The sequence below is a fragment of the Cervus elaphus genome, chromosome 14, assembly GCF_910594005.1.
Source record: "Cervus elaphus chromosome 14, mCerEla1.1, whole genome shotgun sequence".
NCBI lineage: Eukaryota > Metazoa > Chordata > Mammalia > Artiodactyla > Cervidae > Cervus > Cervus elaphus.
The window spans coordinates 22,503,344-22,530,025 of NC_057828.1; the positions used below are offsets into that span (position 1 = coordinate 22,503,344).

A 26,682-nucleotide genomic window follows, 5' to 3' on the forward strand; every position below is an offset into this window, starting at 1 on the left:
TTCATTAAGATATATTTATCAGGCTCAACTATATAAGAAAACAATGTAGCTAAGAGCTAATTCAAAACTGGTTCTTGGATATGGGCCCAAACCATTAAATTATGTACTTAATACTAGTGGATTATTTCCTATTTTACAAATTATTTATGATTTCTATATACTGAATTTCAAAATGATAATAACTAAAAATGTATAAAATCAGAAACAAATTAATATATTAGGTTACCTGCTACCTGTCATTTATATAGCAGCTAAATCAATTTAGTTTAAAATCAGACTTGGTAAATACCTGAAATACTAATTCAAGGTTAAAATGATGCCTAGGAAATTTAACTAGACACTAGCTGATTAGAAAAACACTTGAGATCCACTTTATTATATAAATACACAAGAACACTCTCAACAGCACACCTATATTCTACATACACACTTCTTCCCGTGTCTATATATGTATTTCACCTGCATACTATACATGCACATAAATGCACACACATGTGTGTAGTATATTCTACAGACTGCTTTGGATTTTAAAGTAGCGTATGCATAGCTATTTATTTACAATGGGATAGACCATGGACATCCAATATACATGGCTATGAATATAATAATCAACAGCAAAATATACAAAATGCAGTAAGACAAAATGTCAAGAGGCAGAGATGCTGGGTGTCATCCCCGGACTCTCAAATACACACATAAGTATGATTGGAGAAAGAGAACCTAAATATTTCACTGTCAGAAAATGTAGAAAACAGCAATTCATTTCTATCTCATGTGCTTTAGGACAATGACAATTTAATACAAGGCCAGTGGATGTAAAAGAGATAAAAACTGAACAAACTGGGCCAGGGCAATCAAAGATTTTCTCCAGAGAGCTGGCTAGGGCCGGAGCTCATATGCACTTACAACAGATCAACATTGTATTGTTTCTCTCTGCCATGAATTTGCTATGAAGCAAAATTCAGAGCAGAGCTTATCTGCTGCAATGACTTGAAACTTCTACTGAGATACCTCAACGCTCTCCTCTTATTTCCAAACGCTTGGTAGGTGATTCTGAAAAGTTTATTTGATATTAATTGCTGTCACAGAAATCATGGCTATCAACTGCCACTTGTATGACAAAGTATCAACCACAAGCACAGATTTTGATTTATTTTTATGAAATAACATAAGCAAAGCATTCGGTGCCGAACAGCACTTAGGAAGTCAAACAAAGAAATATTTTGTTTAGTCACTAGGCTAAGACAAATGTTGAGGAATTTTTCACAAGTGATACGGACTTGAGATTAGGCATTATGCCTACCTTCCCAAAGAACGGCTTCTTCTTTGTCTGTAGTTCTTGCAGGAGTGAGGTATTGTGAAAGTGTTGTTAAACAGAGTCACAGAGAAGTTACCTGCCCCCTTTGATGAATAGCACCATGGACCTAAAATTAATTGCAAAAGTATGGCCTGGCTAATGAGATGGTCCTAATCTTTTTTTAGCACAGAAGCGCAAGTATTTTTCTACTGGCTCAATATTTTACAAAAACGCCTAAAGTATTCTTAACTCAGTAAAAATATTATTCAAAGACCTCAAAGACACAAAATAACACAAATTCTAAGATCTAGAAAATTCGGAAAGAAAACTAATTTCCTGTATTATTTTCTTTCTAAATCTTCTATTTTCTTTTTTGCTTTGAAAAGAAGGACAGCAGCAAAAAAAATCTTTTCTCTGACTTCTATTAGCATTTTTTAAAGCTGAGTTACAATACCATTCTTTATAAGATGACCAATATATATCACAGGTCAGATTAAATCAAAGAAATATATCAAAGGCCGTCAATTTAGAATAGAAAAAAAAAAAAGAACAATGATGCCGTATTAGGGGGAAAACACTACAAAAATGATCATCCATGCAAGAGAATTAATGGATATCCACAAGGGCTTTGCTAATAACATGGGTTAATTACCACTGCAACACACTAGGCTCAGTAAATAAAGCAGCCGTGCCATAAACACATTAAGATGAGGAACCATCACTGTAAGAACCAGCCAACACCATCACCCTTGCCTCTGACCAGGAAATGGGAAGCTGATTCCCAGCCCTTTCTGCAAAAGGAGGATTTCTAAACTTACCACCTAATGTGTACAGGGTAATACATAAATACACGGACACAAAGGGCTATGAGACACAGGGTGTCCAGCACTTACTCACCACTCCCATTCACCACTGATTCTCTTAACTCAGAACACTTTTTTTGCTTACTCCAAGGAGAAAATCATATGTTACATAATTCACACTGTCCAGATATTTCGACTATACGTAGTTTGGGGTATGTGGTTATTTAATTTTTAGAGAAACAGAATTAATCTGTCCACTTTAGGGATGTGATGGGCAAGGTTATGAGACTCCACAGCTCAGGAACATTCACCCCTAAGTGCAGCCAGTTGCCACTTCCAGCAATTTACAAAGAAATCATCTGAAATCCCCTACCTTTAAGGCTGCAGGTGTTTTCAACAGATTTATAGAGAAGAAACAGGAAGAAAAGTAACATGAGCTCCATGTCTGCAGTTTAAGTATTCTTTTTTGAAAAATAAACTTAAAGAGTCTGTTCATAGTTCTCAAATAATATCACATCTAAAGTGACTTCGGCAAGCTCCTATCTTTTTTAGAAAATTGCCTCCACTCTGATTTAGGTTTTTTGTTGTTGTTGTTATTGTATACATTTTTCCTTCCAGCCTATGTTTATCCCATGTATTTTGACATTATAATATTACTTTTGGATAGTTGTATTTCAATTTACTTTAGCTTTTAACAAGGAGCGATGAGGCAGAGAAAAGAATCAAAACCCTGAAGCAGAAAGAGTAAACCTTACAAAATAAAACTTGCATAGCTCCAAACAGGAATTTAAAAAAAACAAACACAAATCTGTTTAATTTTTGAGGTCTGGATTTTCATGATCGGGCTGAAATTCAAATACTAAACTGTTCCCTCCTAGCCTTGCCTGTTTTGGAGTGTTTCAATTGCCTTTCCTTCTTCCAACAGCTGTGACAACTGCTAAAACAGTCAGTAAAATTAAGTCCGCTCTATAATCCTGTAGTCAATGTTACATTTTAATCAGAGGTTGAAAGAGAACCGTGATGAGCACACTCATTTAGAATGATGAGACTGACACATATGTCAAAATGAACAGATATATTATTTTCATCTATTTATGCTATCAGTTATTACTGCTATTAAATGTGAAACAAGCTTTCAAGTATTATGCTCTTTAATGCACTGGCACATTTCCCAAAATTAAAAAAAAAAAAAATACAGAGTTATAGGTTAACATTTTAGGCTCTCCTAATGGTGGTCAATAAATTGCAGGAATCTTTTCAACAGCCTCCACAGCAGAAATTGTCCAATATTCTCCTCTGAAACTGCATAACTCTGGTTTCATTTCTGTGTATACACACACGTGATGGGGTTTAACCCAGCACAATTACTATGAATATTAATAGCATGTATAAATTCTGTGGTTTATTAATTGAGACAGAGAGGCAGATGCGTTACTAAGCATTAGATCTTTCTGTCTGTCCAGTGAACCACGTAACCATCAGAGCTGCATCCAAACAATAAATCTGTATTTTTTAAAGATGACTTTTAATTGAGCCAAAAAGGAAAGCTAGTTTGAATCTTGCGCCAAAGCCAAAAGGACATGTGTCCTGATTTCATTTAAATGCATCTGCTTTAAGAGGCTTATCTAAACTAATTATTCAAATTAGCTATAAGAAGTTAAATTCAAGGAAACTATTTTACAAAGAAGGCTAGGGGGGAGGCAGATGTTTAAAGTTTGTTTTGTTTATTTATTTATAAGAGAAAGTTCCGAATTGAGTGAGCTTGGATAATGCATTCTTCCTGACATGAAGGTGTATTAAATTCTCCAGTGCTACAGCCTCAGGTGTACTAACCTTGGAACTCCACTTGAGTGGGCAGTCCTACCTTTGTTTATTTTTCATTTTTATTTTCACACAATTTAAGGTTTCTTCCTTGGAGCGTTTGCAACTGACGCAAGCACTGCCTTCCAATCTTTCGGTTCTTCCTAAGTCCATCTCTGGGCTAACATCCCTGGTGTGAGTGTGTATGTGTGCAAGCACGTCTACAGACACACATACACACACACTCACACTCAAACACATGAGGAGCCACTGAGACTGCAAGTCACTTTTCATCTCTTGCTTAATTACAAAGCAAGGCAATATGCAGTCACTAAGGACCGCTAGTGGACATCCACCTATAATGCATGACCTCCTCCTCTCGAGGGTTTTATGTTTTCTTCACAATCTAGAGAGAACTGTTTGCCAAGAGCACTCTTTTCAGAATTATAACAGTTGGTATTACTGTAATGGGAAAGCAAAGCCATATAACTGACTCAACAGAAAGAGGAACCAGTGACAGTTACTGTGATAAACTAGTATTTTATCTTAACCGTGGGTTGAAATTAAGTTTATGACCTACTCATTTACCCAGGAATGCCTAATTTACTCCTTTTACCCCCTCCTCACTTCTCCCCCACCCTGAGCAATACAAATATGCATATTTCCATGGGCATAAAGATATTCATAAATACGAATGAAACTGTATCTAAGGACAAAAGTACTTTTCTGTATTTTCTGGGCATGATACATGAAACAAATCCACAATCTCAGCATCGTCTGTTCAAGGAGAAATTTAAAAAGTCACTACTGTTTCTTCTTGAGTTTTTTTTTTTTCTCCCTTTAAATATTTATAGCGTGTGAAAAATCTCATGTTACTTAATGGACTGATTTGTCAGTTAAGTGCTGACTTAATGCTAACCATGCAAATAACATTATTCTAGCCCCAGCTTGCATAGGGCTAGTTTTAAATTGTTCTCTGAAGGAGAATTAGTAAATGTGCAATTTTGCCTCTAACTCTGCGCGGTAAGAAATGACAGGGAGCTGAAAATATCTGTCAAGCTGCAAATACATAAGAGGCACTCAATAGTATAAATCATTTTGAATATTGTATTTTAAAACATCTTTCCTTGGGAAAATGGGTCCTAGTAAAAGATGCATTTTAACAGTTCACTAAGCATTTGTGCCAAGTGCCTATTCTTAGCACCTGAATAAGAAGTGACTGTCACACAGCTGTTTTACTGACAGTCCCTGCGCTTTGCCTCAAAGGTAACATCGTAGTCAGAGAACAATTCTCGACTTCCTGAATTAGGAGATCACCCTCAACACAAAAGGCAGAAGGCAGACACAAACAAGCACTCGTGCACATGAAATACCCAGGGCATTACCTGAATCAGGGCGCCAAGATCCATCCCGTCCACCCCCACACCCCCCGCCACACACACACACACACGCACGCACACACACACACACACGCACCCCCACGACGAGTTTTAAAAAGGAAAGAAAAAGGTACCTACTCTTCCTCGTAGTGCAGGGAAAAAGATTCAGGAAGGCAAAGTTCTACCGAATCCATGTGCGACCGGCAACCATTATTTGTGTACCCCCGCTATAAATCAAAGTTTCCTTGACAGAGCACAGTGCAATTAACACAAATGTTCTCCTAGTGACAAGCCTATAGGCACAGCCAGTTGGGACCAGAGCTCTCACACTCTCCTAATCAAGGACTTAAAGCCCCGATTGGAGCTTATTAATATGAAGTAGAGCTTAACATATGCAGTCCCACCGGCCCAGGCGCGCAGCCGATTGGGGGGCGGCTGCCCAATCAGGAGGGAGGCGACGGGAGGCTGCGAGGAGCCGCGGAACCAGGCAGGTACGAAGGGCGCAGAGACGCGACCGGCTGGAAACTCAGCGCGAGAGAAAGGGAGCGGGGACCGGAGATCCGGACGCTCCCGGCAGATACTGCGCTAGGCCCGTGCTTGCTTGCTCTTTTCTTTTTCTCTTTTCTCTCCTCCCGTGGGAAGCTAGAACAGAAACCCAACTAATTTAACCCTCCAGGCCCCGGAGGGATCTGTCTTGGGTTTCTCACCCAAGATCTCTTTTTGCCTTGCCCGGAAGAACTCACGCAGACTCGCAGTTAATTTGGGAAAGGATTCTGCGGAAGGTAGAGAATGAAGTTTGTCCTGCCGGTGTCTGTGTGTGATTCCACCGGGGAGGGGGCTCCTGCTTATTGAGTGCTGTACTTTCTCATTGATCCGTATTCGTGTTGTCGCCTGTTTCTCTGAGCTAGACTGGGCATTGAAAAAAAAAAAAAAAAAATCCAAGATATGACTTCTAAATTGTTCGGGCATGCGAAGTGGGAATCGTCCTCTGAAGTGGATTGCAGTTTTACACCACTACAGAAGAGGAGTGCCTCAACGCAGTTTTCGAGAATGCCTATGTAAATTCTATGTGTAAATATTTCTTTACCTGCTCCCCCTCTTTCTACCTATAAATATACAATGCATAGCTTTCCAAAACAAAGATAAACAACTGCGGGACGAATTGGCTTCTCCAGTTTCAGGAGTGGGAGACAGGGCAGCCGGGTAGCTAGTGCACTGAAAACGTCTCAGTACATTTTGGCAAAATAGACTGCATTTTTTTTTTCTCCCCTGTAGGGAAAGCAGTGCTAACCAGCGCACTAAAAGTGTTCTTAGTCATACATTTATTTCAATACAAGCTTCCAAACTGGGAAACATATACAAATACATAAGATTTTTACCCCAAACATCAGCTTTCAAATAAAATGTAGTTTACGTATTTGTCAGTTACACATAATACACCCTGAATGCTTTAAAAAATCAACTCAGAAACATTTCGTAAATCACCACACAGTTTGGTCATTATAAACAGGAGTTTCAGAAGTGCTTTTTAAAGAAGACAGAATATAAGAAGAGAAGGGTGTTTTTTTTCTCTAACAGTGTATAAGTCTGATTTCAGTTTCCATATAACAAAGAGTTTGCTTAAGTCCTATTTTTAAATACAGGATTTTTTTATACTAGCAAATGTACATGGGAATAGCTACCAGCTATTTATGGCAAAGAGATAACTGCTACCTTATGACCCGAAATTTTGATATAATTCAGCTCTACTGCTTACCAACCCTTTTCGTATTAAGTCTGACATGATATAAATAGTCTAATCTTTGAGATCAAAATAAATTAGTTCATATATCCAGTTTGTGTTCAATTCACTCGATCAGAATTCAACTCTTTCTTCCACCCTCTCAAATTTTCTAGGCCTTTAAAATAGAACAGCCACATTAACATTCAGAATATAAAAATGACAGACATGATTTGGTTGCCCCCACAGAAGAAAGCAATTTCCTTGCCATGTATTTAGCCATATCTAAAGATATGGGCCTGATGCCTTTTGTTTGTGGTCTAAATGCATACAAGTTTCTAGTGGAGAACTCACATAGCAAAAACTACGCCTAAGAATACTGTAGAAAAGCAGGTAGTAAAAGCTTAATTACCAGTAGCATTATGCTGTCTATATTGTTAAATGTGAACTCTGCAATTAAGATGTAAATTTGGTGGTGAGCAGTGAATTAAAAGAGCTTTGAGATGTAGGAAATCTGCAGACACCCGAGGAAAAAGAAAAACCAGATTTGTCTGTTCAGTTGAAAATGAGACATGTAATCATTTTATAATTTAAAAAATAAATAAGGCATTTGAAAAAGAAACATGATTTTTTAAAAAAAATACAATAAAAGAAATATGGAAACTTATATTGCTTTAGAAAGACAGGGAAAAAAATATCTGTGGTTCAAGGATTCCTGTCTTAACCTGTGAATAAACTAAAATCCTCAGGGTAATTAATCCAGTTGTACACATTTTTAAAAGAAAAGATACAGCAAATAAAATTTTCCTTCTTATTTTGTCCCGGGACATTTAAAAAAATAAAGATCATTTAACGTATTCAGTGGATCTTAATGTACTCAGCACATTCAGCTCTTGCTCCTGTGCAGAATACTATATTCTATTCAGTTTCTTTGCATTATCATACTGTGACAGAACCTGTTTATTACTCCTTTGAAATGGCTTTTTAAAGACAAGATTTGTAGTCAGTAATTTACCGATGGACATTAAGTCACCGTGTTTCCTGAGAGTTATCTTTTATTTCCTAGAATGTCTTTATTTTTCCTAGGGTACTTATTTGACCCATTCTGAACCATTTGATTTTGCTGGTGTCTGTTTTTAAACATATTTAGACTCGTATTCATATATAAGTCTCCTGTGCTCGCAGGGATCCATGTACAAACATGCCCAGTGTGATCCCCACAGATCTTTCACTAGCTATATTTCATCTATGCAAGGTGCCGTGTCCACTGAACTAGCTGCTTTCTGAACGAGTCGGTTTGCAAAGCTGGTTTATTTCCCCTAGGGATCACTGTGTCACCTCTACAAGTCAAGGGCCTAAGATTACACCTACTGTCTTGAATCGAGCTTAACCAATTTAAAATTTAAAATAATATCTACTGCACTAAACTTGTGAGACAGCTTCCAGAATGTTTTATAAACACACAGCTTACATCTCTAGAATCTTCCCTAGTCACAGAGTCTTTTTTCACCTTGAAGGAGGAAGGAGGATAATTACAGGAAATAAACATACCATGTGCAATATTGAGCATAAGCTTTAAAGAATCTCAACTACAAAGGATTTGGGGGAAAAATGAAACAAATGGACAGATCACCAGCCCAGAATAAATAAATATATTTGCTCACCAGTCTATACACTTCACAATCTTACCACAAGGAGTCTACCCAAAGCAGGATAAATGGAAGCAGACAAAAGGACCCCTATGAGTGTTTCGCAAAGGATATTAACAAATTAGTGAACATCAGTCTATTAGGCATCAGAACCTGGATCCACACAGAGTTTCAGTCTCTTCTTCTTTAAACAATGCAGCTTAATATCCAAACAACTTCATTCTTAGGCCCCAACGAAAGCACAGATGCTAAGCAGAAAATATCCTTCATTTCCGCTTGAAAGAGCGAAATAGCAACAAACAAAACTCAGTGGAAACAAAAGGTAGATTCCTGTTGTCTATAACAGACATTTTACTGTATTGAGTCGGAATCATTTTCTGAAACTGAATTCTTATGATGTTAGAAGGTGAGGAGAATGCTTAGTCCTGCTATCACTGCATGCTAATAGCTATTTTTCAGCCCCACCTTCCTTTTCTGAAAATTAACAGGATTCATCTGTATGAAAATGTTTATAGCTGCCACACTCTTTGCAGCAAATCTTGATTCTATATCGTGCGTTTGCCATTTGTTAAATATTTCAAACTAAACAAGGCATTGCAAATTTAGATTTTCAAATTGCCCTGCAATCTACTTTTGCAGATCTTTCTCAAGATCATAAAACCTTCGAAAATCTGTTTAACTTTTGGAACCATCTTCCCTGCTGTCTGTGATATATTGTGTGTAGTATAATATACAACAAAAAGCAAAGCTAGACTTCTACAAACTACCATCTTTAACTCCAAAAGAAAATCCACAAGGAACATCCCTGGAAAAAGAAGCCTGAAGGACAAGCAGAGGCCTGGGCCCCAGGGTCCCCTCTGCCACCTCATGAGCTGTGTGTCTCTGTGTCTCTTGCTTCTTCATTTGTGCTTTGAGATTTCTTTTAGGCTATAACCCTGCTTAAGAAGACACCTTCCCAGTGAGAACATGAAGACTTCTTTCGAAGTCAGTACGACTACTTTATATCACCACCAAACCTCTATCCATTCATCAAACCTCATTTTCTATTGCTTTTCATTTCTAGGGCACAGGCTTTGATATTTAAATTATTGTCTCGACTGGCAAGAAGCAATCATTTCTACTGAAAGTGATCGCTTCCACAGAGGCACTAATAAAAACCTTTCCTTTTGACAAACCTCTTGTCCTATGTATCCATCCCATTCCCAAATTACCAAGTCCATGTAAAACAAAGCCCATTCTCTGGGGAGTGATTACCTCACTTCCAGAACATACAAAACTCTTTTCCCAGTGTGTTTGTGAAAGTGGGGAGAAAAAAATAAAGAATCAAAGGAAGACAGAGAAACTAACAGAGGCAATTTGGTTTCTGTTTAATTAATTCAGGATTACTTCACTTTCATTTTGTCAAGCTAATCATATACATGGTGAAATGTCAGTAAAAATTAAATTATAAACTACAGTAGTTCCAATGGGAAAACTGGCTCTAGTTGTGTTGTATTTCTGACATACTTAACCCCTGTAAAATACCAAGTGCATTTTCTCATATTCTACAAGCTTTCAATAATCTGCGTGGCATGTATTTCCAGAGCAATAGTTAACATTTTGAGATTACATGTTAATAAATGAGTTGCAGTTATATTCTTTCCTGAATGTTAAGCACCATGAGCTAAATGCAGAAAACATTCAAGGTCAATGTCCCGTTTTAGACCTTTTCAGGCAGCTGTAATATTATGATAATCAAGCTTAAAATATTCCTATAGAAAGAGTAAATTAGCCTTTTCACTTGAAAGATGATTATGATAAACAATAAACCTAAGAGAGGACGAAATCCCTATTTTTAAAAGCCATAAATTGTTGACTCAATCATGTGTGTGATAGTGTTGTCCAAAATAAAGTGTAGCTTCACTCTGTGAGGAGGGCAGGGGGTGGGAATGGAGCGAGAACAGAAACAGACGTGAAACAAATATGACAGATTTCAGAGGAAGCAATACTTGCTTTGATACCAGTAATAATCAATTTATGCATCTTAATCATTCCATTCAACACACAGTATATTTGAAGTTAAAAAAAATGGACCGATTCATGACACATGATTAAAAGCACAAAAGTTTTTTTTTTTTCCTGATGTATACAAACAACAACACTGTTTGAAAGTTCTCTTCTCCTACTGCTTCCATGAACTTTTTTGTCCAAATTTTCCAAGAAACAGCAATTTTTTAAAAAAGTGAGATATTCAGCATCTCGTGTCCATATAAACAGGCCGAAAGAGGCGATCACGCTGTTTTTGGATCTTAGAACTCTCCGACACACTTAGGATGTTCCTTCTCACAAATGAACATGTTTCATAAAAATCTGTTTCCCCCTGCCATGGCGAAAGAATCAGGGATGTGTGTGTTTGTCATGCCTGGCAGCTGTCAGGTGGCTGTGGACAGCCTCTAGCTAGGTGGTGATACCTACCCTGGGGTCATGCCTCAGGTTCAGATGGCAACTAGGAAGGCTGAGGCTTTGGACCCAGAGTCACATCACCCATATAAACCTGTTTTCTTCAGTTACCAAGTGGGAAGAACAATAATAGCAACCGTGTAAAAATTACGGGGATTACACGAGTTAAACTGATTTAGCAGGGTATCTGGTCCTCGTTGGGGGAACCATATGGTCCTGTGGGCCAAGGACATTCTGGCTGTGCCAGCGTTCCCTCCTGGCTTAAACATTTATAGTACTCACTGCTTACACTCCCCCAAGTGCCCCAGCACAGATCATACATTTTACAGTCATCCTTCACACAGTGAGCCCTCCATAAATGTTAACCGTATTATTTTTAAATCTCACTAACCATGAGATAGAAGAGGATGACACTGACAATTCATTTGGCTTCCATCTTTGACTGGTTCAAGCTATTTATAGAAAGGGAAATGAAGTGCAAATATCCCCCCAGTGAAACTATCAATAACTTTTACCATAAGATGATATGAACTGCTTGCTCTACTATTGCCATATATATATAATTATAGTTTTGATGTAATGAATGGGAAAAATTAAGGTTATGAAGAAGATAGACTTGGAAAGTTAGTGATTCTGCTGAACCTCCAGAGCGTTCAATTGTACATTGTTTACCAGCAAGAAGGAGAGAGAGAAATTACTCCTACTTCTTTTTTCTTCCTTTAAGACACTTCTTCCACATCCCTTCACCCTGGCAGGTCCGTCAATAATGCTGTTGATTTTATTACTATCCCAAGCACATGCTCATTTACCCTGGAGTGCTTTTGATCAGATACCCCAAGAACTCAATTTCTTCACAATGCTTTGCTCTTGTTACATTGAATGGCCGCTAATCTATGGCGGAACAGAAGGGGTAGGCCACGAGGAATTACAGGCCGAGGGACCCCGTGGGGATTTTGAGTTCAACCTGGTTACCTTACAGGTGAGGAAAATAAGGCTCCAGAGAGGTAAGAGCCTTAACTCAGGTTACTTACTCAGGGAGTAGAAAAGCTCTATTTGCAGAGATGTAAATGGACCTAGAGTCTATCACAGAGTGAAGTGCAGATGAACCTATTTCCAGGGTAGAATTGACACGCAGATGTAGAGAATGGACACGTGGACGCAGGAGGGGAAGGGGAGAGCGGACGAGCTGAGACAGTAGCGTTGGCAGTGTACACACTAGCATGTGTGAAACAGCCAGTGGGAAGCTGCCGGATAGCACAGAGCACTCAGCTCGGGGCTCTGTGTTGATCTAGATAAGTGGGACGGGGTGGTGGGAGGGAGGTCCGAGGGGGAGGGGACATATGTATACATATAGCTGATTCACTTGTACGGCAGAAACTAACGATATTGTAAAGCCACTATACTCCAGTTAAAAAATTATATTTTCTCCCATTTCTTGTGCTTACATTCGTGCATGCTCAGTCACTTCAGTCATATCCCTCTCTTTGCGACCCCATGAACTGTAGCCCGCCAGACTCCTCTGTCGTTGGGGATTCTCCAGGCGAGAATACTGGAGTGGATTGCCATTTCCTTCTCCAGGGGATCTTCCTGACCCAGGGATCGAACCCATGTCTCTTCGGTCTCCTAAATTGGCAGGCGGGTTCTTTACCACTAGTGCCACCTGGGAAACCATAGTAACAAGCTATTAATGTCACTCTCACAATTATTGACTATATTAGTAGTGCAAAGAACTCTGGCTGAGAACCCGAGCCCTCTAAGGACAGTGGTCCCAAGTAAGAGTCAAGAGACATCTAATCGCAAGAGATAAATACCCAAGTGGATGTCCAAACTGTCCTCTGGTTCCTCCAAAAGCTTAGAAAGTCAAAAAGAGCCACATATTAAAAAAAGAAGTGGGGATGAATTAGCAGAGAGAAATTCTCTTTCTTCTCCCCAGGTAATTAGGTGTCCAGTAATGGAACTCAGTAAGTATTTCTGTCGATGTTACAGGAACACAATGAATATGTTTTGGATGAGTGAATGAATGAACCGATGACAAGTGTTATTATTCTGTTTATTATTATTCAGTTTAAGGGAGGTTGGCAATTGGAAAGACTGGTGGGCAAAAATGCTTTCCTGTACTTCTCAGGTGTCTTAATTCAGTTGGATTATTAGAGTAATGTAAGGAAATTTAAAAAGATAAAGTGATTTTTAAAAAGTAAGTGGAGAAAAGGGAGGCAGAAAAAGACAAAAAGAAAGAAAAGATGAGAGGTCCAGGTCTGCTCTATCAAGATATTCCAGCTTTCCTCACCACTTATCCTTTGGAAAGGTAAAAACAGGCAACACGGAATGATCACTTTCTTTCTCATCTCCAAATATTCATATTGACTAAATATCAGATTGGAGAAGGAAATGGCAACCCACTCAGTATCCTTGCCTGGGACATCCCAGGGAGGGAGGAGCCTGGCAAGCTATAGTCGGTGGGGGTCACAAAGAATCGGAAACAAGTGAGCGACTAAAACAACAACAACAAATATCAGATAATGGAAAGACAATATTTATTACCAAAACAAAAGCAAGCAAACAAAGCTGCCATATTAGTACCTAAAACCATGACCCCTATCAGGGTAACATGAAAACATTCTCTTATTTAACCCGACAGAAATGCTTTTAGAAAATCATGATATCCCAGATATGTCCTGAAAATGACTACTTTTTAAATAAAAGCATTCAAAACTGCCTCTGGTACTATATATATATATATATATATATATATATATAAAATGATATTAAGAATTTTAGGGTTTCTTTTTAGGAATCCTTTTAGGAGTCTAGTGTTTCTGTAGTCAAATGCTGACAAGATCCTATGGATGGCACACAACTATTTCTATGCAGTCTTAATGCCAGAGCAGCACAGAGCACTGAATACTTTCAGAAAGGTGGTGGATTTCTCTTCTTACAAGACAGGAAGAAGGGACTTAATTAATCAACAGAAAAAAGCAAGATCTTGCCTTTAGGCCTGTGTGTTTTTGGTGGTTTCACTCCAAGAGGAAGACACAGATGAGGACACACAACTTTGCATCCTGTCAAGGAGAGCCAGAAAGAATTTTCTAGAAAACCACACTCAAGATGCAAAAGAGAGTGAGGCAAACAACTCCATTCCCATCTCCTAGTAGATTATAATACAGAAATGGTGACCGAGACGGGGATATGAGGACAATACATTAAGACCCTGGGGGCTTGTATCTCACCTGTAGTTTGTCCCCAAGTACACAGTTCTTGGTACCACAAGCTTTATCCAATCAAACTTTGTGTTGCAGAAAAGCAAGTAACATAATTAAAGACCCCATTTTTCCCTTTTTTTCCCCCTGGAGTTCAGTTACTACTAGAATTAGAAAACTAAACAAATCAAAAGACAATTTTCATTAGTGAGAAAAGAAACAGATTAATTCACCCTTCATTAAATTGGAACTCCAGGGAGGGGGGATCGGGATTGGGAATACATGTAAATCCATGGCTGATTCATATCAATGTATGACAAAACCCACTGGAAAAAAAAAATAAAAAAAATAAAAAAATATAAATAAATAAAAATAAAAATAAAAATAAAAAATAATAAATAAATTGGAACTCCAAACAAAGGAGAAACATTTAACAAAGGAAGAAAGTTTTTCAATCTTTATAGTTTTAAAATATAGCCAGGTAGAAAAGTTAAGCTGTTTAGGAAAAAGTTCTGATTAGAAAAAGTGGGATATCTAATATTTTTCCTATAGTTTAATATTAACAAAAGCTGTTTCACACACATTCCTCACAGCAACTCTGTGAAGCAGGGAGAAACTCTATTTTTATTATCCTCATTTTACAGACGACAAAACTTATATCTGAAGAATTTATTTGATGGCCTAAAGATATTTGGTTGTTAGGCTACAGTTATGAGGACCTGAATTTCTTCTTTTTTTAATTTCTACATCTCTTGTGGTCCTAATTTCATGCTATTTCTCATAAATCTTATTTCATCTTCTTAAAGAAGACACATAAGAAATACAGAAAAGCGTTCACTAGCATGCATTTTTACCCACGAACAAACAGTTTTGTTTCAGGAAAGCAGAATAAACTTGCTCCTACCAATGATACACCTTATTCTTCTTTTCTTACTGAGGAAACACACCTTTGGGATTCCTGATCTGTCTCAGGCCCTGTGTAAGTTTCCTGGGATGAACACATACAACACTAATGAGAATTTAAAGTACAAAAAGGAAACCTGAAGTCTCTCTTCCCTTCTCTCTCTCTGACTTCACTCAGAAAGCTTTGGTCTAGCTCTCCATTGATTAGTTTCTCTTCCCCAAGTTTCATGGTAATACAGCTCCAGTCTTAACTCTAGAAGCCGGGGAACAGAGACCTAAGAAGGAGCAAAACTATCCCTCATTAAAAATGAAGCAACCGCAATTTGTAAAGATTTAAATGAAATTTAAAAATCACCTTATTTGCCTGGAATGTTTCTAAGATTTCCTCAGTAAAAAAAGAACTGTGATCAACCTATATAATGTAATGACCTTATCAGCATCAGCGTAGTTTTCTGAGTTACTTGATTTCATCTCTCAAATCTTTCCAGAAGGCCGAAGAAGGAGACTGCGCTGCATACTGCCGGGTGCTCTTGGGTCTGCGATTATTATTGCTAAGAAAATCTTAGAAGGAAACATGGCCACATTTTGTTTTCTCTATTAGCAAAGATGATTAGATGAGACAATATTAGCTTTAATGGGCTCTTTCTGTGGTGAGAGCTTTCCAATTTGGCCCCACCATTGGCCTCATTCCATCGATTGAGCAGTTAGTCCTATTCAATTATTCAATCCTAATAGATATTTTGAGATGTACAGAATGTGAACGTAAACATTCTGTTTATTTTTTACCAGACTGAATTCATGTACTCTTACTGGGGAGAGAAAGTTACACATTCATAAATAAACTCTGTAGTATTGCAAAGAAAGTGTTCCCTTGCTTATAATTCTGGTTCTCATTTGGTCAGCTACAGCATTGAACAAAGTTTAATCCACAGGATAGACACAGCACCATTCCAGCCTTCTGGAGCTCCCTGAGATGCCTCTTCCTCTCCAAGCATCCTTCAGGGGGCCCCAGGCAGAGTCAATGGCTCTCTCCTCTGTGGCCCACAATGCTTTGCACTCAGGGGTCTAACTGGCTTGTATCAAGCTAGGTTGTCCTATGTCCCTGTGCTTTCCATTTAGTAACTTTCTTCTTTTAATCATCTGGGCTCTGCCTTGGAATCTGGACATTTTAGGCTCTCCATAAATATTATCCCAAGGGACAGCTGATTTGGGCAAAAACTGTCACATTCATGCTGATTGATTTTTTTTGTAAATGAGTTTCAATGTTTCTCTGAAGAAACCCTGTCACTATTTTAATGGGGCTAATATATTTATTCTTCCACAATGAACTACTCACTAAATGAGACTGTGTTTTGACTTATGAGGGAAGGAGGATTGTTATTACAGAATCCCATCCCCCTTACCCCACCCAATGAATTAGAAGGGAAAGCTGACCGTATTTTTCAGTATTCCTTTTTTTCTTAAGACAGGTTGTACAGTGGTGCCTCCTCCTCACCCTCGTCATCCACGAGAGAGCCTGTAGAACAACTGTTTACAAGTTTTGCATCCTCAAAATCATAATGACAAATCAATCTACATCCTTAGGTGATCTGAGTGGTCTCAGCTAAGTGAACGATTTACCCAAGAGCTTGATTCTCTGCATCATGGTACTTACCTTGTCTTGAGAAAGACAACAGGAAGAAAATTCTGAAGGGGCAGTTCCTGGTGTGCTAATGAATAACTCTTCTAGACAATATAATATACCCCAAATCAGATGCTTCTAAAGCGTTAAATATTAATGCGAACATTTATCCCCTCAAGTTAAAATCAAGCTGGATTTTAGGGTAAGAGTAGAAAAGAAAAGCTCTGACGTTCCTGCATTTTGCCCAGAGGAGTGAGATGGGGTAGAAAGAACACTGAGGAGCAACTAAGGAGCAAGTATTCTTTTCTGTAATCTGAAACCTTGGGGTTGGTCTTTCATCTCATTCGGTTTGCATGAATAATGGGATTGGGCTAGTGCAGAGGTTCTCAAAGAGCAGATCCCAGACTAGCAGAGTCCACATCAACTGCAAGCCAGCTAGAAATGCAGACTCTCAGGCCCCGGCCTGGACCTACCAAGGGAGACTGGACCTGAAAAATCCGTGTTTTAACAGCCCCTCGATGTGATTCTGATACCTAAACCTGAGGACCGCGGGGCTAGAAGGACACTGTGGGATGCACCATAGTGCATTTCCTTGGACTGCAAGGAGATCAAATTAGTCCATCCTAGAGGAAATCAGTCCTGAATATTCATTGGAAGGACCGATACTGAAGTTGAAACTTCAATACTTTGGCCACCTGATGTGAAGAACTGACTCACTGAAAAAGACCCTGATGCTGGGAAAGATTGAAGGCAGGAGGAGAAGGGGACGACAGAGGATGAGATGGTTGGATGGCATCACCGACTGGATGGACGTGAGTTTGAGCAAGCTCCGGGAGTTGGTGATGGACAGGAAGGCCTGGTGTGCTGCAGTCCCTGGGGTCACAAAGAGCTAGACACGATTGAGCGACTGAACTAAACTGATGGGATACACTGAGCCTGATGAATAAAGTCACACAACAACAAATGTCAAAATAAATACATATACCAATGCTGACTACGGCTAATGCCCAGACACTTGAACTTTCAGAATACTCTAAATTTGGTTCTTTTGCTTCACTGGTGTATGTAAACTTTTTAAATTCAGCTGTTTATGCTGCAAGATCTGAAGCAAAAGACCTTACATTTGTAAGAGGACAATATGGCAACTCTGAGAGCTTCAGGCAGTGGTTCTTCCCTTGCTTTGGGTCTGGCTTCTGCCATACTTTGTCTGGTGGATGGTGGGCTGGTAGGTTAAGTTCTTCTCTGCCTCAGTTTCCTCAATTTTAAAATGGTGACTCTAACCTCATGTTCAGAGGATTCAATGAAAAAGTCTGTATATATCAGTGGTTTGAAAAATCTTGATCCCCAGGCTACACCTCAGCCAATTAATTTATAATCTTTGGCATCAGGAGTTTTTAAATCTCCTGGTGAATTCAATATGCTGCCAAAGTTGAGACTTGAGAACCACTGGTAAATTGCTTAGCACAGGACCTGGAAGCATTATTTTACTATTATTGAACCATATAAAGGAAGTGTAAGTAGAAGCATCCACTTACATATTGGATGGCTTATGTTCAATCCTGGCTCTTGAGCTAGCTGACAAGTACCTGAATTGTTTCTTCTTAGTGTTATCACCGGCAAGAACAATTAACAAGAGAGGAGAGAGGATAAAAAATACCTTCCCTGCTTACTTCACATGACTGCTGTAAAAACAAGTGAAATCATGTAAATCCAAGAGCACTGTGAACCATGCACCTGTCAGGAAAGATTATTCTTACATGGAGCCCACAAACACTTTCTAACATGCAGAAATCTCAGTAGCTACATGTCAAGTCATTAAATGCAAGAAACTTCTAGATCATCACTAGACCTGCTGAAGGGACATCACCTTTCTTGTTGTGTAGGCCTTGATAACATTCCAAAGTCCAAGGGTAATCATAGAATGAGATCATTAGGATCCACAGTGGAATTACCTGGGGCTTTGAAAGCTACAGATGCTTGGATCTCACCCAAACTCCCTGACTTAGACTCTCTGAGATCCACACAGTAGTATTTTGGGGAAGAGTCTACTGGTGATTCCAAACTGCAACCAACACAGAGAAAGACAGAAAAAAAGGTGACATGAAGCAATAGGAAAGTGACTTCAGGTAAGCTGAAAAGCATTTGTGGGCTTCGCTTTTAGGTGACATCATGCTGAGGAACCAGAGTTTCACAGATCCATCCATTTATGAAATTTAAAGTGAGAGCAATACTGCCAAGCATCCAGGAGAAAGCAGGGAAGCACGTGTTTTGTCACGGAGGTGCTGAGCAGAACTTAAAAGTCTGTCTTAACACAGTGCTTTAGACTAAAAGCAGATGTGAAATAGTTAAAATATGAATGTGGGATCATAAACAATAAAATTTACTCTTCATTTCTTCCTTAAATTCTTACGTATCATTCGAATGGTTTTACAGCCAATGTGGCTTATTTCCCTCACAGATAATAATAGTCAAATGGAATTTAATGTGGGAGGAAAAAAACAAAAAAAGAAGAAAGAGTGGGGCAAAGTACAAAAGGGAGGTAACTAGACACCAGATCTGAGAGGTAAAAAAACAGCTCCCTTATACAGAGAAAGTTCTAGAACTTTGAAACTCCTGGCAGATTCCTAAGTATACATCCTCATATCTCCTTTCTCTCTGCTTTTCCCCAGTCCTTCTGTTTAGCAATATCCTACTTATCCTTAATATTGAAAACTTTGTAACATCTCAAAAAGCTTTTTTGCTTTTTGGCCAACCCAATACTTAGTTCTCTCTAGGGAGTTCAGAGGAGGCTTCTTACAGGACAGAGACCCCAGCATCCTTCTGCTGCTGCTGTTTGGCTATTAAGTCGTGTCCAACTCTTTTGTGACCCATAGACTATAGCCCACCAGGCTCCTCTGTCCATGGGATTTTCCAGGCAAGAATACTGGAGTGGGTGGCCATTTCCTCCTGCAGGGGATCTTCCTGACCCAGGGATGGAGCCCACGTCTCCTGCATGGGCAGGTAGATTCTTTACCACCAGCCAGTGGGGAAGCCCGTCATCCTTCTAAACCTCTACTAGCCAAATGCTATTGACTTTTTCCTTCTGTTTGCCTGATTTTTCCCATAAATATAAGCTTTTTGAGAATAAAACTTGTATCCTGTTCATCTTTATAAATAATCTCAGCTTCTTAGGACAAGTGCACAAAAGGTGATCTCCAGGGACACATTAAACTGAATTAAAAAGCCCCTGGCTGTGGGGAACAAGAAGGAATGCCTAATAAGGAAAGAATAAGCTTCAGTATTCTTGCCTGGAGAATCCCGTGGACAGAGGAGCCTGGCAGGCCATGGTCCATAGGGTCTCGAGAGTCGGACACAACTGAAGTGATCACGCACGTATGCAAGATGTCAATTATAGCTTTAATTTTTAAATAATTTTCAATTATTAAATTAAATGTTTAATTTTTTTTTTCTTAGCAAATAAGCTTCCTATACATAAACTGTCTTCAGTGATCTTTCAGACTTTCTTCTTGAGGTTAAGCAGCAGAGCTGCCAAGGACGCTTGCTCAGTGGATTTTACCAGTAGGTGCTTTGAGATGCTAAGGCTTGATTCTCTAGGGATTGGCATATGGGGTTTATACCAGTGGTTCTCAAAGTGAACCATCAGTGTTACTTGGAAACTGAGCATGTCAATTTCAGACCCTACCTGGAGAAACCCTGAGGGCGGGGCCCAGCAATCTGTATCTTATCAAATCTTCCAGGTGATTTTAATGCAAATTCAAGTTTGAGCCCCATGTTGGAGCTCAGTGGTAAAGAATCTGCCTGCCAATGCAGGAGATGCAGGTTCGATCCCTGGGTTGGGAAGATGCCCTGGAGAAGGAAATGGCTACCCACTCCCGTGTTCTTGCCTGAAAAATCCTATGGACAGAGAAGCCTAGCGGGCTACAGTTCATGGGGTTGCAAAAGAGTCAGATATGACTTAGCGACTGAGCAGAAGTATGGTCCAAACAAAAGGATTTAGAAGAAAAATGAAAAAAATGAACTTCTTTTCAAAGTCAGTTTCTATATGGACCAGGGAGTCCCAAACTCAGATGAGCAAGTGCTTCAGAACAAAGACACAGCTAAACTTAAAATTCCCACCTCTGGCTCCTTAGGAGAATGAGCTTTAAGATGCAGATAACAAACCTGTCTCTTTTCTATAGTCTATCCAACCAGCTGCCTTCATCCTTTACAATTTTCCCTGCAGATTGCCTTGTAAATGTGGCCACATCTTAAGTCCTAACTCTGACTCCTGACCTCGGGAATGTTAGCCCCTTCCGGGCTGAAGAACACCCCTTGGATCACTGACTTGCTGTATTATGCTAGGCTTAATAGGCCTGACCTGTGCAATATTTTTTATCTGGCTATAGTCCTATCTCTAAATTCTCTGTTTTGAATGAATACCGATTTTGTGACATGAAGTCTGCTATATAATGAAATGCAAACAATGAAAAGGCTAAATCAGTTTACAAAAAATCTATTTGTCAAACAGTGTGGAGATGTTCCCAATTTAGTCTGGGCTGTTCATGCAGTTCTTGATAAGGGAGTTAAAAACGTTGCTGTTCGCCGAATGAAAATAAAGGCATTTGCACCACAGATATATTTTCCTTTCAAAAGTCTTTGTTGTAACTTGTAGCTAATTAAATGCCCTCACACAAGAGATGTACACACACAGCAAAATCAGAGAATTTTCTTACAAGGGCGCTTGAGTTAAAAAAAAACGAGAGCAAGGCTAGCTTACAACATATATCCTTATATTACATTTACATTTCTATACAGCTTCATCAGCTTGACAAAAAAAAAAGCACAAGGGGAGGCCTTTTCTGTTCAATTTTGGACTAGAGCGATTTCTAAGCCCTACAAAGGAACGTGCTTAACATTAAAAAAAAAGAAGAAGAAGAAGAAGAAGAAAGAAAGAAATAGTAACCCCATCTTAGATGCCTGTAGAAAAACAATGCTTTCCACACACCTTTCTATATACCCAACAGAGGAACTAAAAAATGACTGAGAACTTTAAAAAGGGTTCACATTTTTTATTTGTAGCTATTTTCTTCACTCCTGGAGCTTATTTGCAGGCAGAGGTGTTCTGTATTAAACTTGACATTTATTGGAGTGGTTTTGAACTTACCATGTCACACTTATCAATATGGGATTTAATACAGATTGACATTCTTTAGTTTTTCCACCTTCTGAATGCAACTGTTTCTGGGGCAGAATTTCATGTGTTAATATGCAGTTGAAAAATATTTGAATCATATAAAAAACTAATTCTCCAATAGAACTGGCACGGAGTCATCACAGTTTCTAGCCTATTGTCTTCTCTCACAACCCTGTCCCCCTACAGGAAGGCTGTCCCAACATAATAGAATCACATGGAATGTAAAAACAGAACATTGTCCACACAGAGCAGCCATTACTAGAGAGTTGAACACTTTGGGGTCAGTGTTAAAGTGAAAGTGTTAATCACTCAGTCATGTCAGTCACGTCCGACTCTTTGTGACCTTGTGGACTGTAGCCCACCAGGCTCTTCTGTCCATGGAATTCTCTACATAAGAACACTGGAGTAGGTAGCCATTCCCTTCTCCAGGGAATCTTCCCAACCCAGGGACTGAACCCAGGTCTCCTGCATTGCAGGCAGACGCTTTACTGTCCAAGACACCAGGGATCAGTGTAATGTACAATTATTTCTTTATGCCTGGTCATAATCCTCTGTCACTACACACATGGATTTCCATAGCCCTGGCCCACACACCTACACATCTTTCTTCATCTGAAAACTCAGAAAGATCTCCTCTTCCCTGAAGGCATCTCTTATTGTGCCATCCTTTTGGGTTTTCATATCAGTTTGTACATAATTGTATTTCTTCTGTTAAACTGTGAGTTCCTTGAGGGTAGGAACCCTGTCTTAATCGTCTCCACAATGCTTGGAACACAGCTCAGGGTCTGACAGAGAATAAATATTCAACAGCTGTTTATGGAATAAAGGAGTAAACACAAACATATCAGGGCTCTTGCACTTTGAACTTTGAACTGTGGTTGTTACAAGAAAGAGTAATTTATACAACCCTTTTAGTCACCAAAAAAATGCCATGCTTTTGCATAGAAGTGCTTGGAATAAATTTGTAAGTTTCTAAGACCTAGTGGTTCTAACCTCAAATCATCTCTGTGTTCCCAAAGCTTTCTGCCTGAATCTCCAAACTATTGGCTTAACTTTTCTCCCTCCATCTACCTGCGCCTTTCTAAACCAACTCACATGGTCTTCTCAAGCACCACTGCTCCCCAGTACCCCATGATATCCATTGCTACAGAACAAAATCTAGATTTCTGTAACCTGAAATTCAAGTCTGTTTACAATCTGACCTAAATCCTCTTTTCTTGCATATTTCTCACAATTCTGCTTCTAGAAACCTAGGGACAGTCATCTCAGCTTAACCCGGAAGTACTGAATAAGCTTTCCCCTTTCCAGGGGTATTGCCCCTGTATAACGCTCTTCAAAGACGTGCTATGTCTTTATAAAGTAGGTTAGAGTCTTAGGAAATGACATGAACCATTCTGCTTGGGAGAGGGGAGAGAAGGTAGCAGGTTTTCTGAGCTAAGTCTTAAAAGACAGTTGGAAAAGGAAGGATTCATGATAAATGAAAACAATCTTCAAAGACAGAAGAGAAGCACAGAGTCATAGTTTTTCAGTAGACTGGAAGTTCCCTGAGGGCAGGAGTTGCCTGGTTCATCTTAATAATCCCAATAGTACCCACCAGAGTATCTTGCATGCAGAAGTTGACCAGCACACATTTCTTTAATGAGTCTACCCATTCCTGCACTAACTTCCTCCAAACCTTTAATATGGTATCTTGCATATAGTAGGTACTCAATAAATAACCGGGTAAATGAATGAATGATTTCATAGTCTTTCAGTTCTTTGAAAAATGCAAATGTGGGGAAATGGATGAAGTGAATAAAATTTCAGTAGCTAGAAAAAAATTCTTAAGAAGAAACATTAATGGTTAGGAACACAAAGTATACTTATTATGTTTACACACCAAAAATAAACTGTATTTAAAAACTAGTTAAAATCTTGTGTTCACATCGCCCTCTGGTGTTGGACTCTCCCAGACATCAAAAAAACTTCAAAATTTTAGTTTGGGGAGAATTTACCTCAAACAAACAAAAAAAAAAGAAGGCTCTACTTTTCATGACGAACACAACCTATAGCGCTGACAGAGAAGAGTAGTACCTTTCAACCTTGTTCCAGTTGTTAAGGATTGAATTCTTAACCCCAACAAGGTATGGGGCCTCCAATATTTTTGCTAAGTATTTGTCTAAGTCATAATCTTACCGTGAGAGTCATTAGAGACCAACAGAATGAGGCTGCTGCTAGTGGTACCAGCTAAACGACAAGGCTTTGTGTAAAAGGTGTGCTTTAAAACCCCACCGAGATAAGACTTTGCACCAGTAACTTACAATGAAAGTTTATCTCTTTGCCAAATTTTCTCATGTATCAGAAAAGCTGTCAAGCAGAGAACAAAAATTACAACACAGCACAGTCTGTGTATCTCCTATTAGTTGTAGAAGAGGTGGCCAAGGTGGCTGAAATAAAAACACCATCCGCAAAGTGACTCTTGGTGTTATGAAGAGAACCCTCGAATAAATTTCTCAGAAGTTATGAAACCATTTTGGGGGGGCTATGGCATAGAATTCTGTATATCCCTCATATTAAAAATATAAAGCTATTGGTCTTCAGAGTAATTCAGTAATTTAGAGAGCTGATTTAAGGTTTCTCAAAACTAGGAGGTAGTTTGGAGAAGTCTTAGACCCAGAAATACAAACTAGAAACAGATCTTAGCATGATTCCTTTTAAGTTTGTAAGGTGACTGCCACGAAGTACTCTAACCATCCTCACCATCTTCCTTGTCATCAGCATTCTTACAGTCACCACCATGAGTCCCATCATCATCAGTGTTGCTAAGTATCACACATTTATGATGTGCTCAGCCGACATAATTCATAATTCAGCTCATCTGAACCCCGTGATAATCTTTATAATATGTCGGTTTTACTGATCAGGAAACAGGCTTCATAACTTCCTGCAACTTCTGTACGAGCTGAGGAAGAAGCAATTCTAACCCTGCTCATATGACTTAACCTGTGCTATTAACCGTTCTATTTCCTACCATTAGGTACCAGCCCTTCCTTTAACGGCAATGGTTCTGAAGAAGGTGCCGCGTGGAATGTAGCTCTATTCATTTATTTGCTGCATCCCTCCTTTTAGCTAACATGCTGATAGGAAGGCTGGAAAGGGTTAAGTGCTTTAAGGGAACCAAGCCAAAGAGATCAATCTTGGGTGGACAAGGAGCCTTGAGGGAGTAAGAAATACATTGTCTGCTAGCAAGTCTCTTTTACTTTGTCTCTGAACAAATGGCAACAAAATAAAGAATACCAAACTTCAGGGTGTCAAATCAATTTACTTATACTATATCTGGCAAGCATTTGTCACATTGTTGTTAGCACCGCAATAGGTGCTAAACAAAATATTTACACACCAGAGAAATGCAAGCCCACACCCCTTCCTTGGAAAGTAAACATCCACCCTGCAATATTCATAGAGTAACTCACTGGATGTTTTAATCAAATCTTTGATCTCATCTGAGTCTAGTCCTGAACACTCTGGGATGCACACACTTCACCTACCCCTCTCAACACAGTTCTGAAAACAAAGGTCCAAGAATGCCAGGAATCCACAAATTTTATGAGTCAAAAGACTTTTCAAAAATACGTGCAACAACTAAAAAAAAAAACAACACAACAACCGACTTTAAGAAATGCACACATATAGGACTTATAGAGGTTATTCCCACATCTCACCATCTTCATTCCTGGCAATGCATGCTGTGTTACCTATGAATAGTCTCTTTTTGGCTACAAGTGTGTCCCATCTTCCATCTGTTCTTCTAGCAATACTGCTGGCCCCCTGCCACTGGAGCGGCATCAGCCTTCATGATGTCACTTGACTAGGTTTTCTCTGGTCCCCATTTGTTTTCCTCTCCAGGCGAGATCAGGCAAGTATACTTTTCTGTCGCTTTTTTGACCAGGTTGTAATTGGGGTTCCATATTAGCAAACATTTATGTTTCTGCTCTATTTACCAAAGTTTGCAGCCTACTTAGCTCGGGTCAAACAGAGAAATCTAAAGTTCCTCAAGAAATCGCTGGCTGAGCCATCAGAGGATTCAGCACAGGGCCTGAAGTTTCCTTTTATAACCAAATATCATTTAGAGGTGTGTCTGCTAAAGATACTTCTCCCTGAATGGTCTCATCTTTTTTCTGAATTCTGCTTTCCCTTCTTTCATTTCTTTAAGAAATAATTGATTCAGTACCTGCTCCGTTTCAGACACTGTGCTAGACCCACGGGTCTCTCGCCCCCTTGAGCTGAAAGCTGGGTTCCCCCCAACCTTCCCTCTTCAACGATCTCACTGTAAGTAGTCATTCAGGCTGCCCGGCCCACTGGTTCAGAGGGTGCTAAGTTGCCAGTCAGCTCTGTTCCTTGCTAAGGGTTTGTCCTGGGGAAAGTTACTTAACGTCTCACTAGTTTTCTTATCTCTGAAGGGCATACCCAACACAGGGTGCCTATTATTTCTTAATTGTATTATGGTGACTTCTATTTCTATTTCCATCTTCCCAGGAGGACAGTTGTGTGTTGTGCATGCGTGCTCCGTCCTGTCCAACTCTTTGCGACCCTATGAACTGTAGCCCACCAGGCTCCTCTGTCCATGGGATTTCCCAGGCAAGAATACTGGAGTGGGTTGCCATTTCCTTCTCCAGGGGATCTTCCCCACCCAGGGACGGAACCTGCGTCTCCTGTGTCTCT

At 39.3% G+C, this 26,682-nt stretch overlaps 1 protein-coding gene across 10 annotated transcripts in view; it reads right to left on the reverse strand.

Annotated features, from left to right (window-relative positions):
- The window catches only part of ESRRG (estrogen related receptor gamma), a 674,948-nt gene that overhangs the window by 237,106 nt on the left and 411,160 nt on the right, over nt 1-26,682 (reverse strand). The window contains exon 1 of one of the 10 annotated variants that reach the window (XM_043924175.1): nt 5,418-6,391. The exons of the other annotated variants lie outside the window; for them this stretch is intronic. Within the exon in view, the coding sequence (XP_043780110.1) occupies nt 5,418-5,473 (56 nt within the window). The 5' untranslated portion in view covers nt 5,474-6,391. Of the gene's footprint in view, nt 1-5,417; nt 6,392-26,682 lie in introns of those variants that run through there. 10 annotated transcript variants of the gene reach the window in all.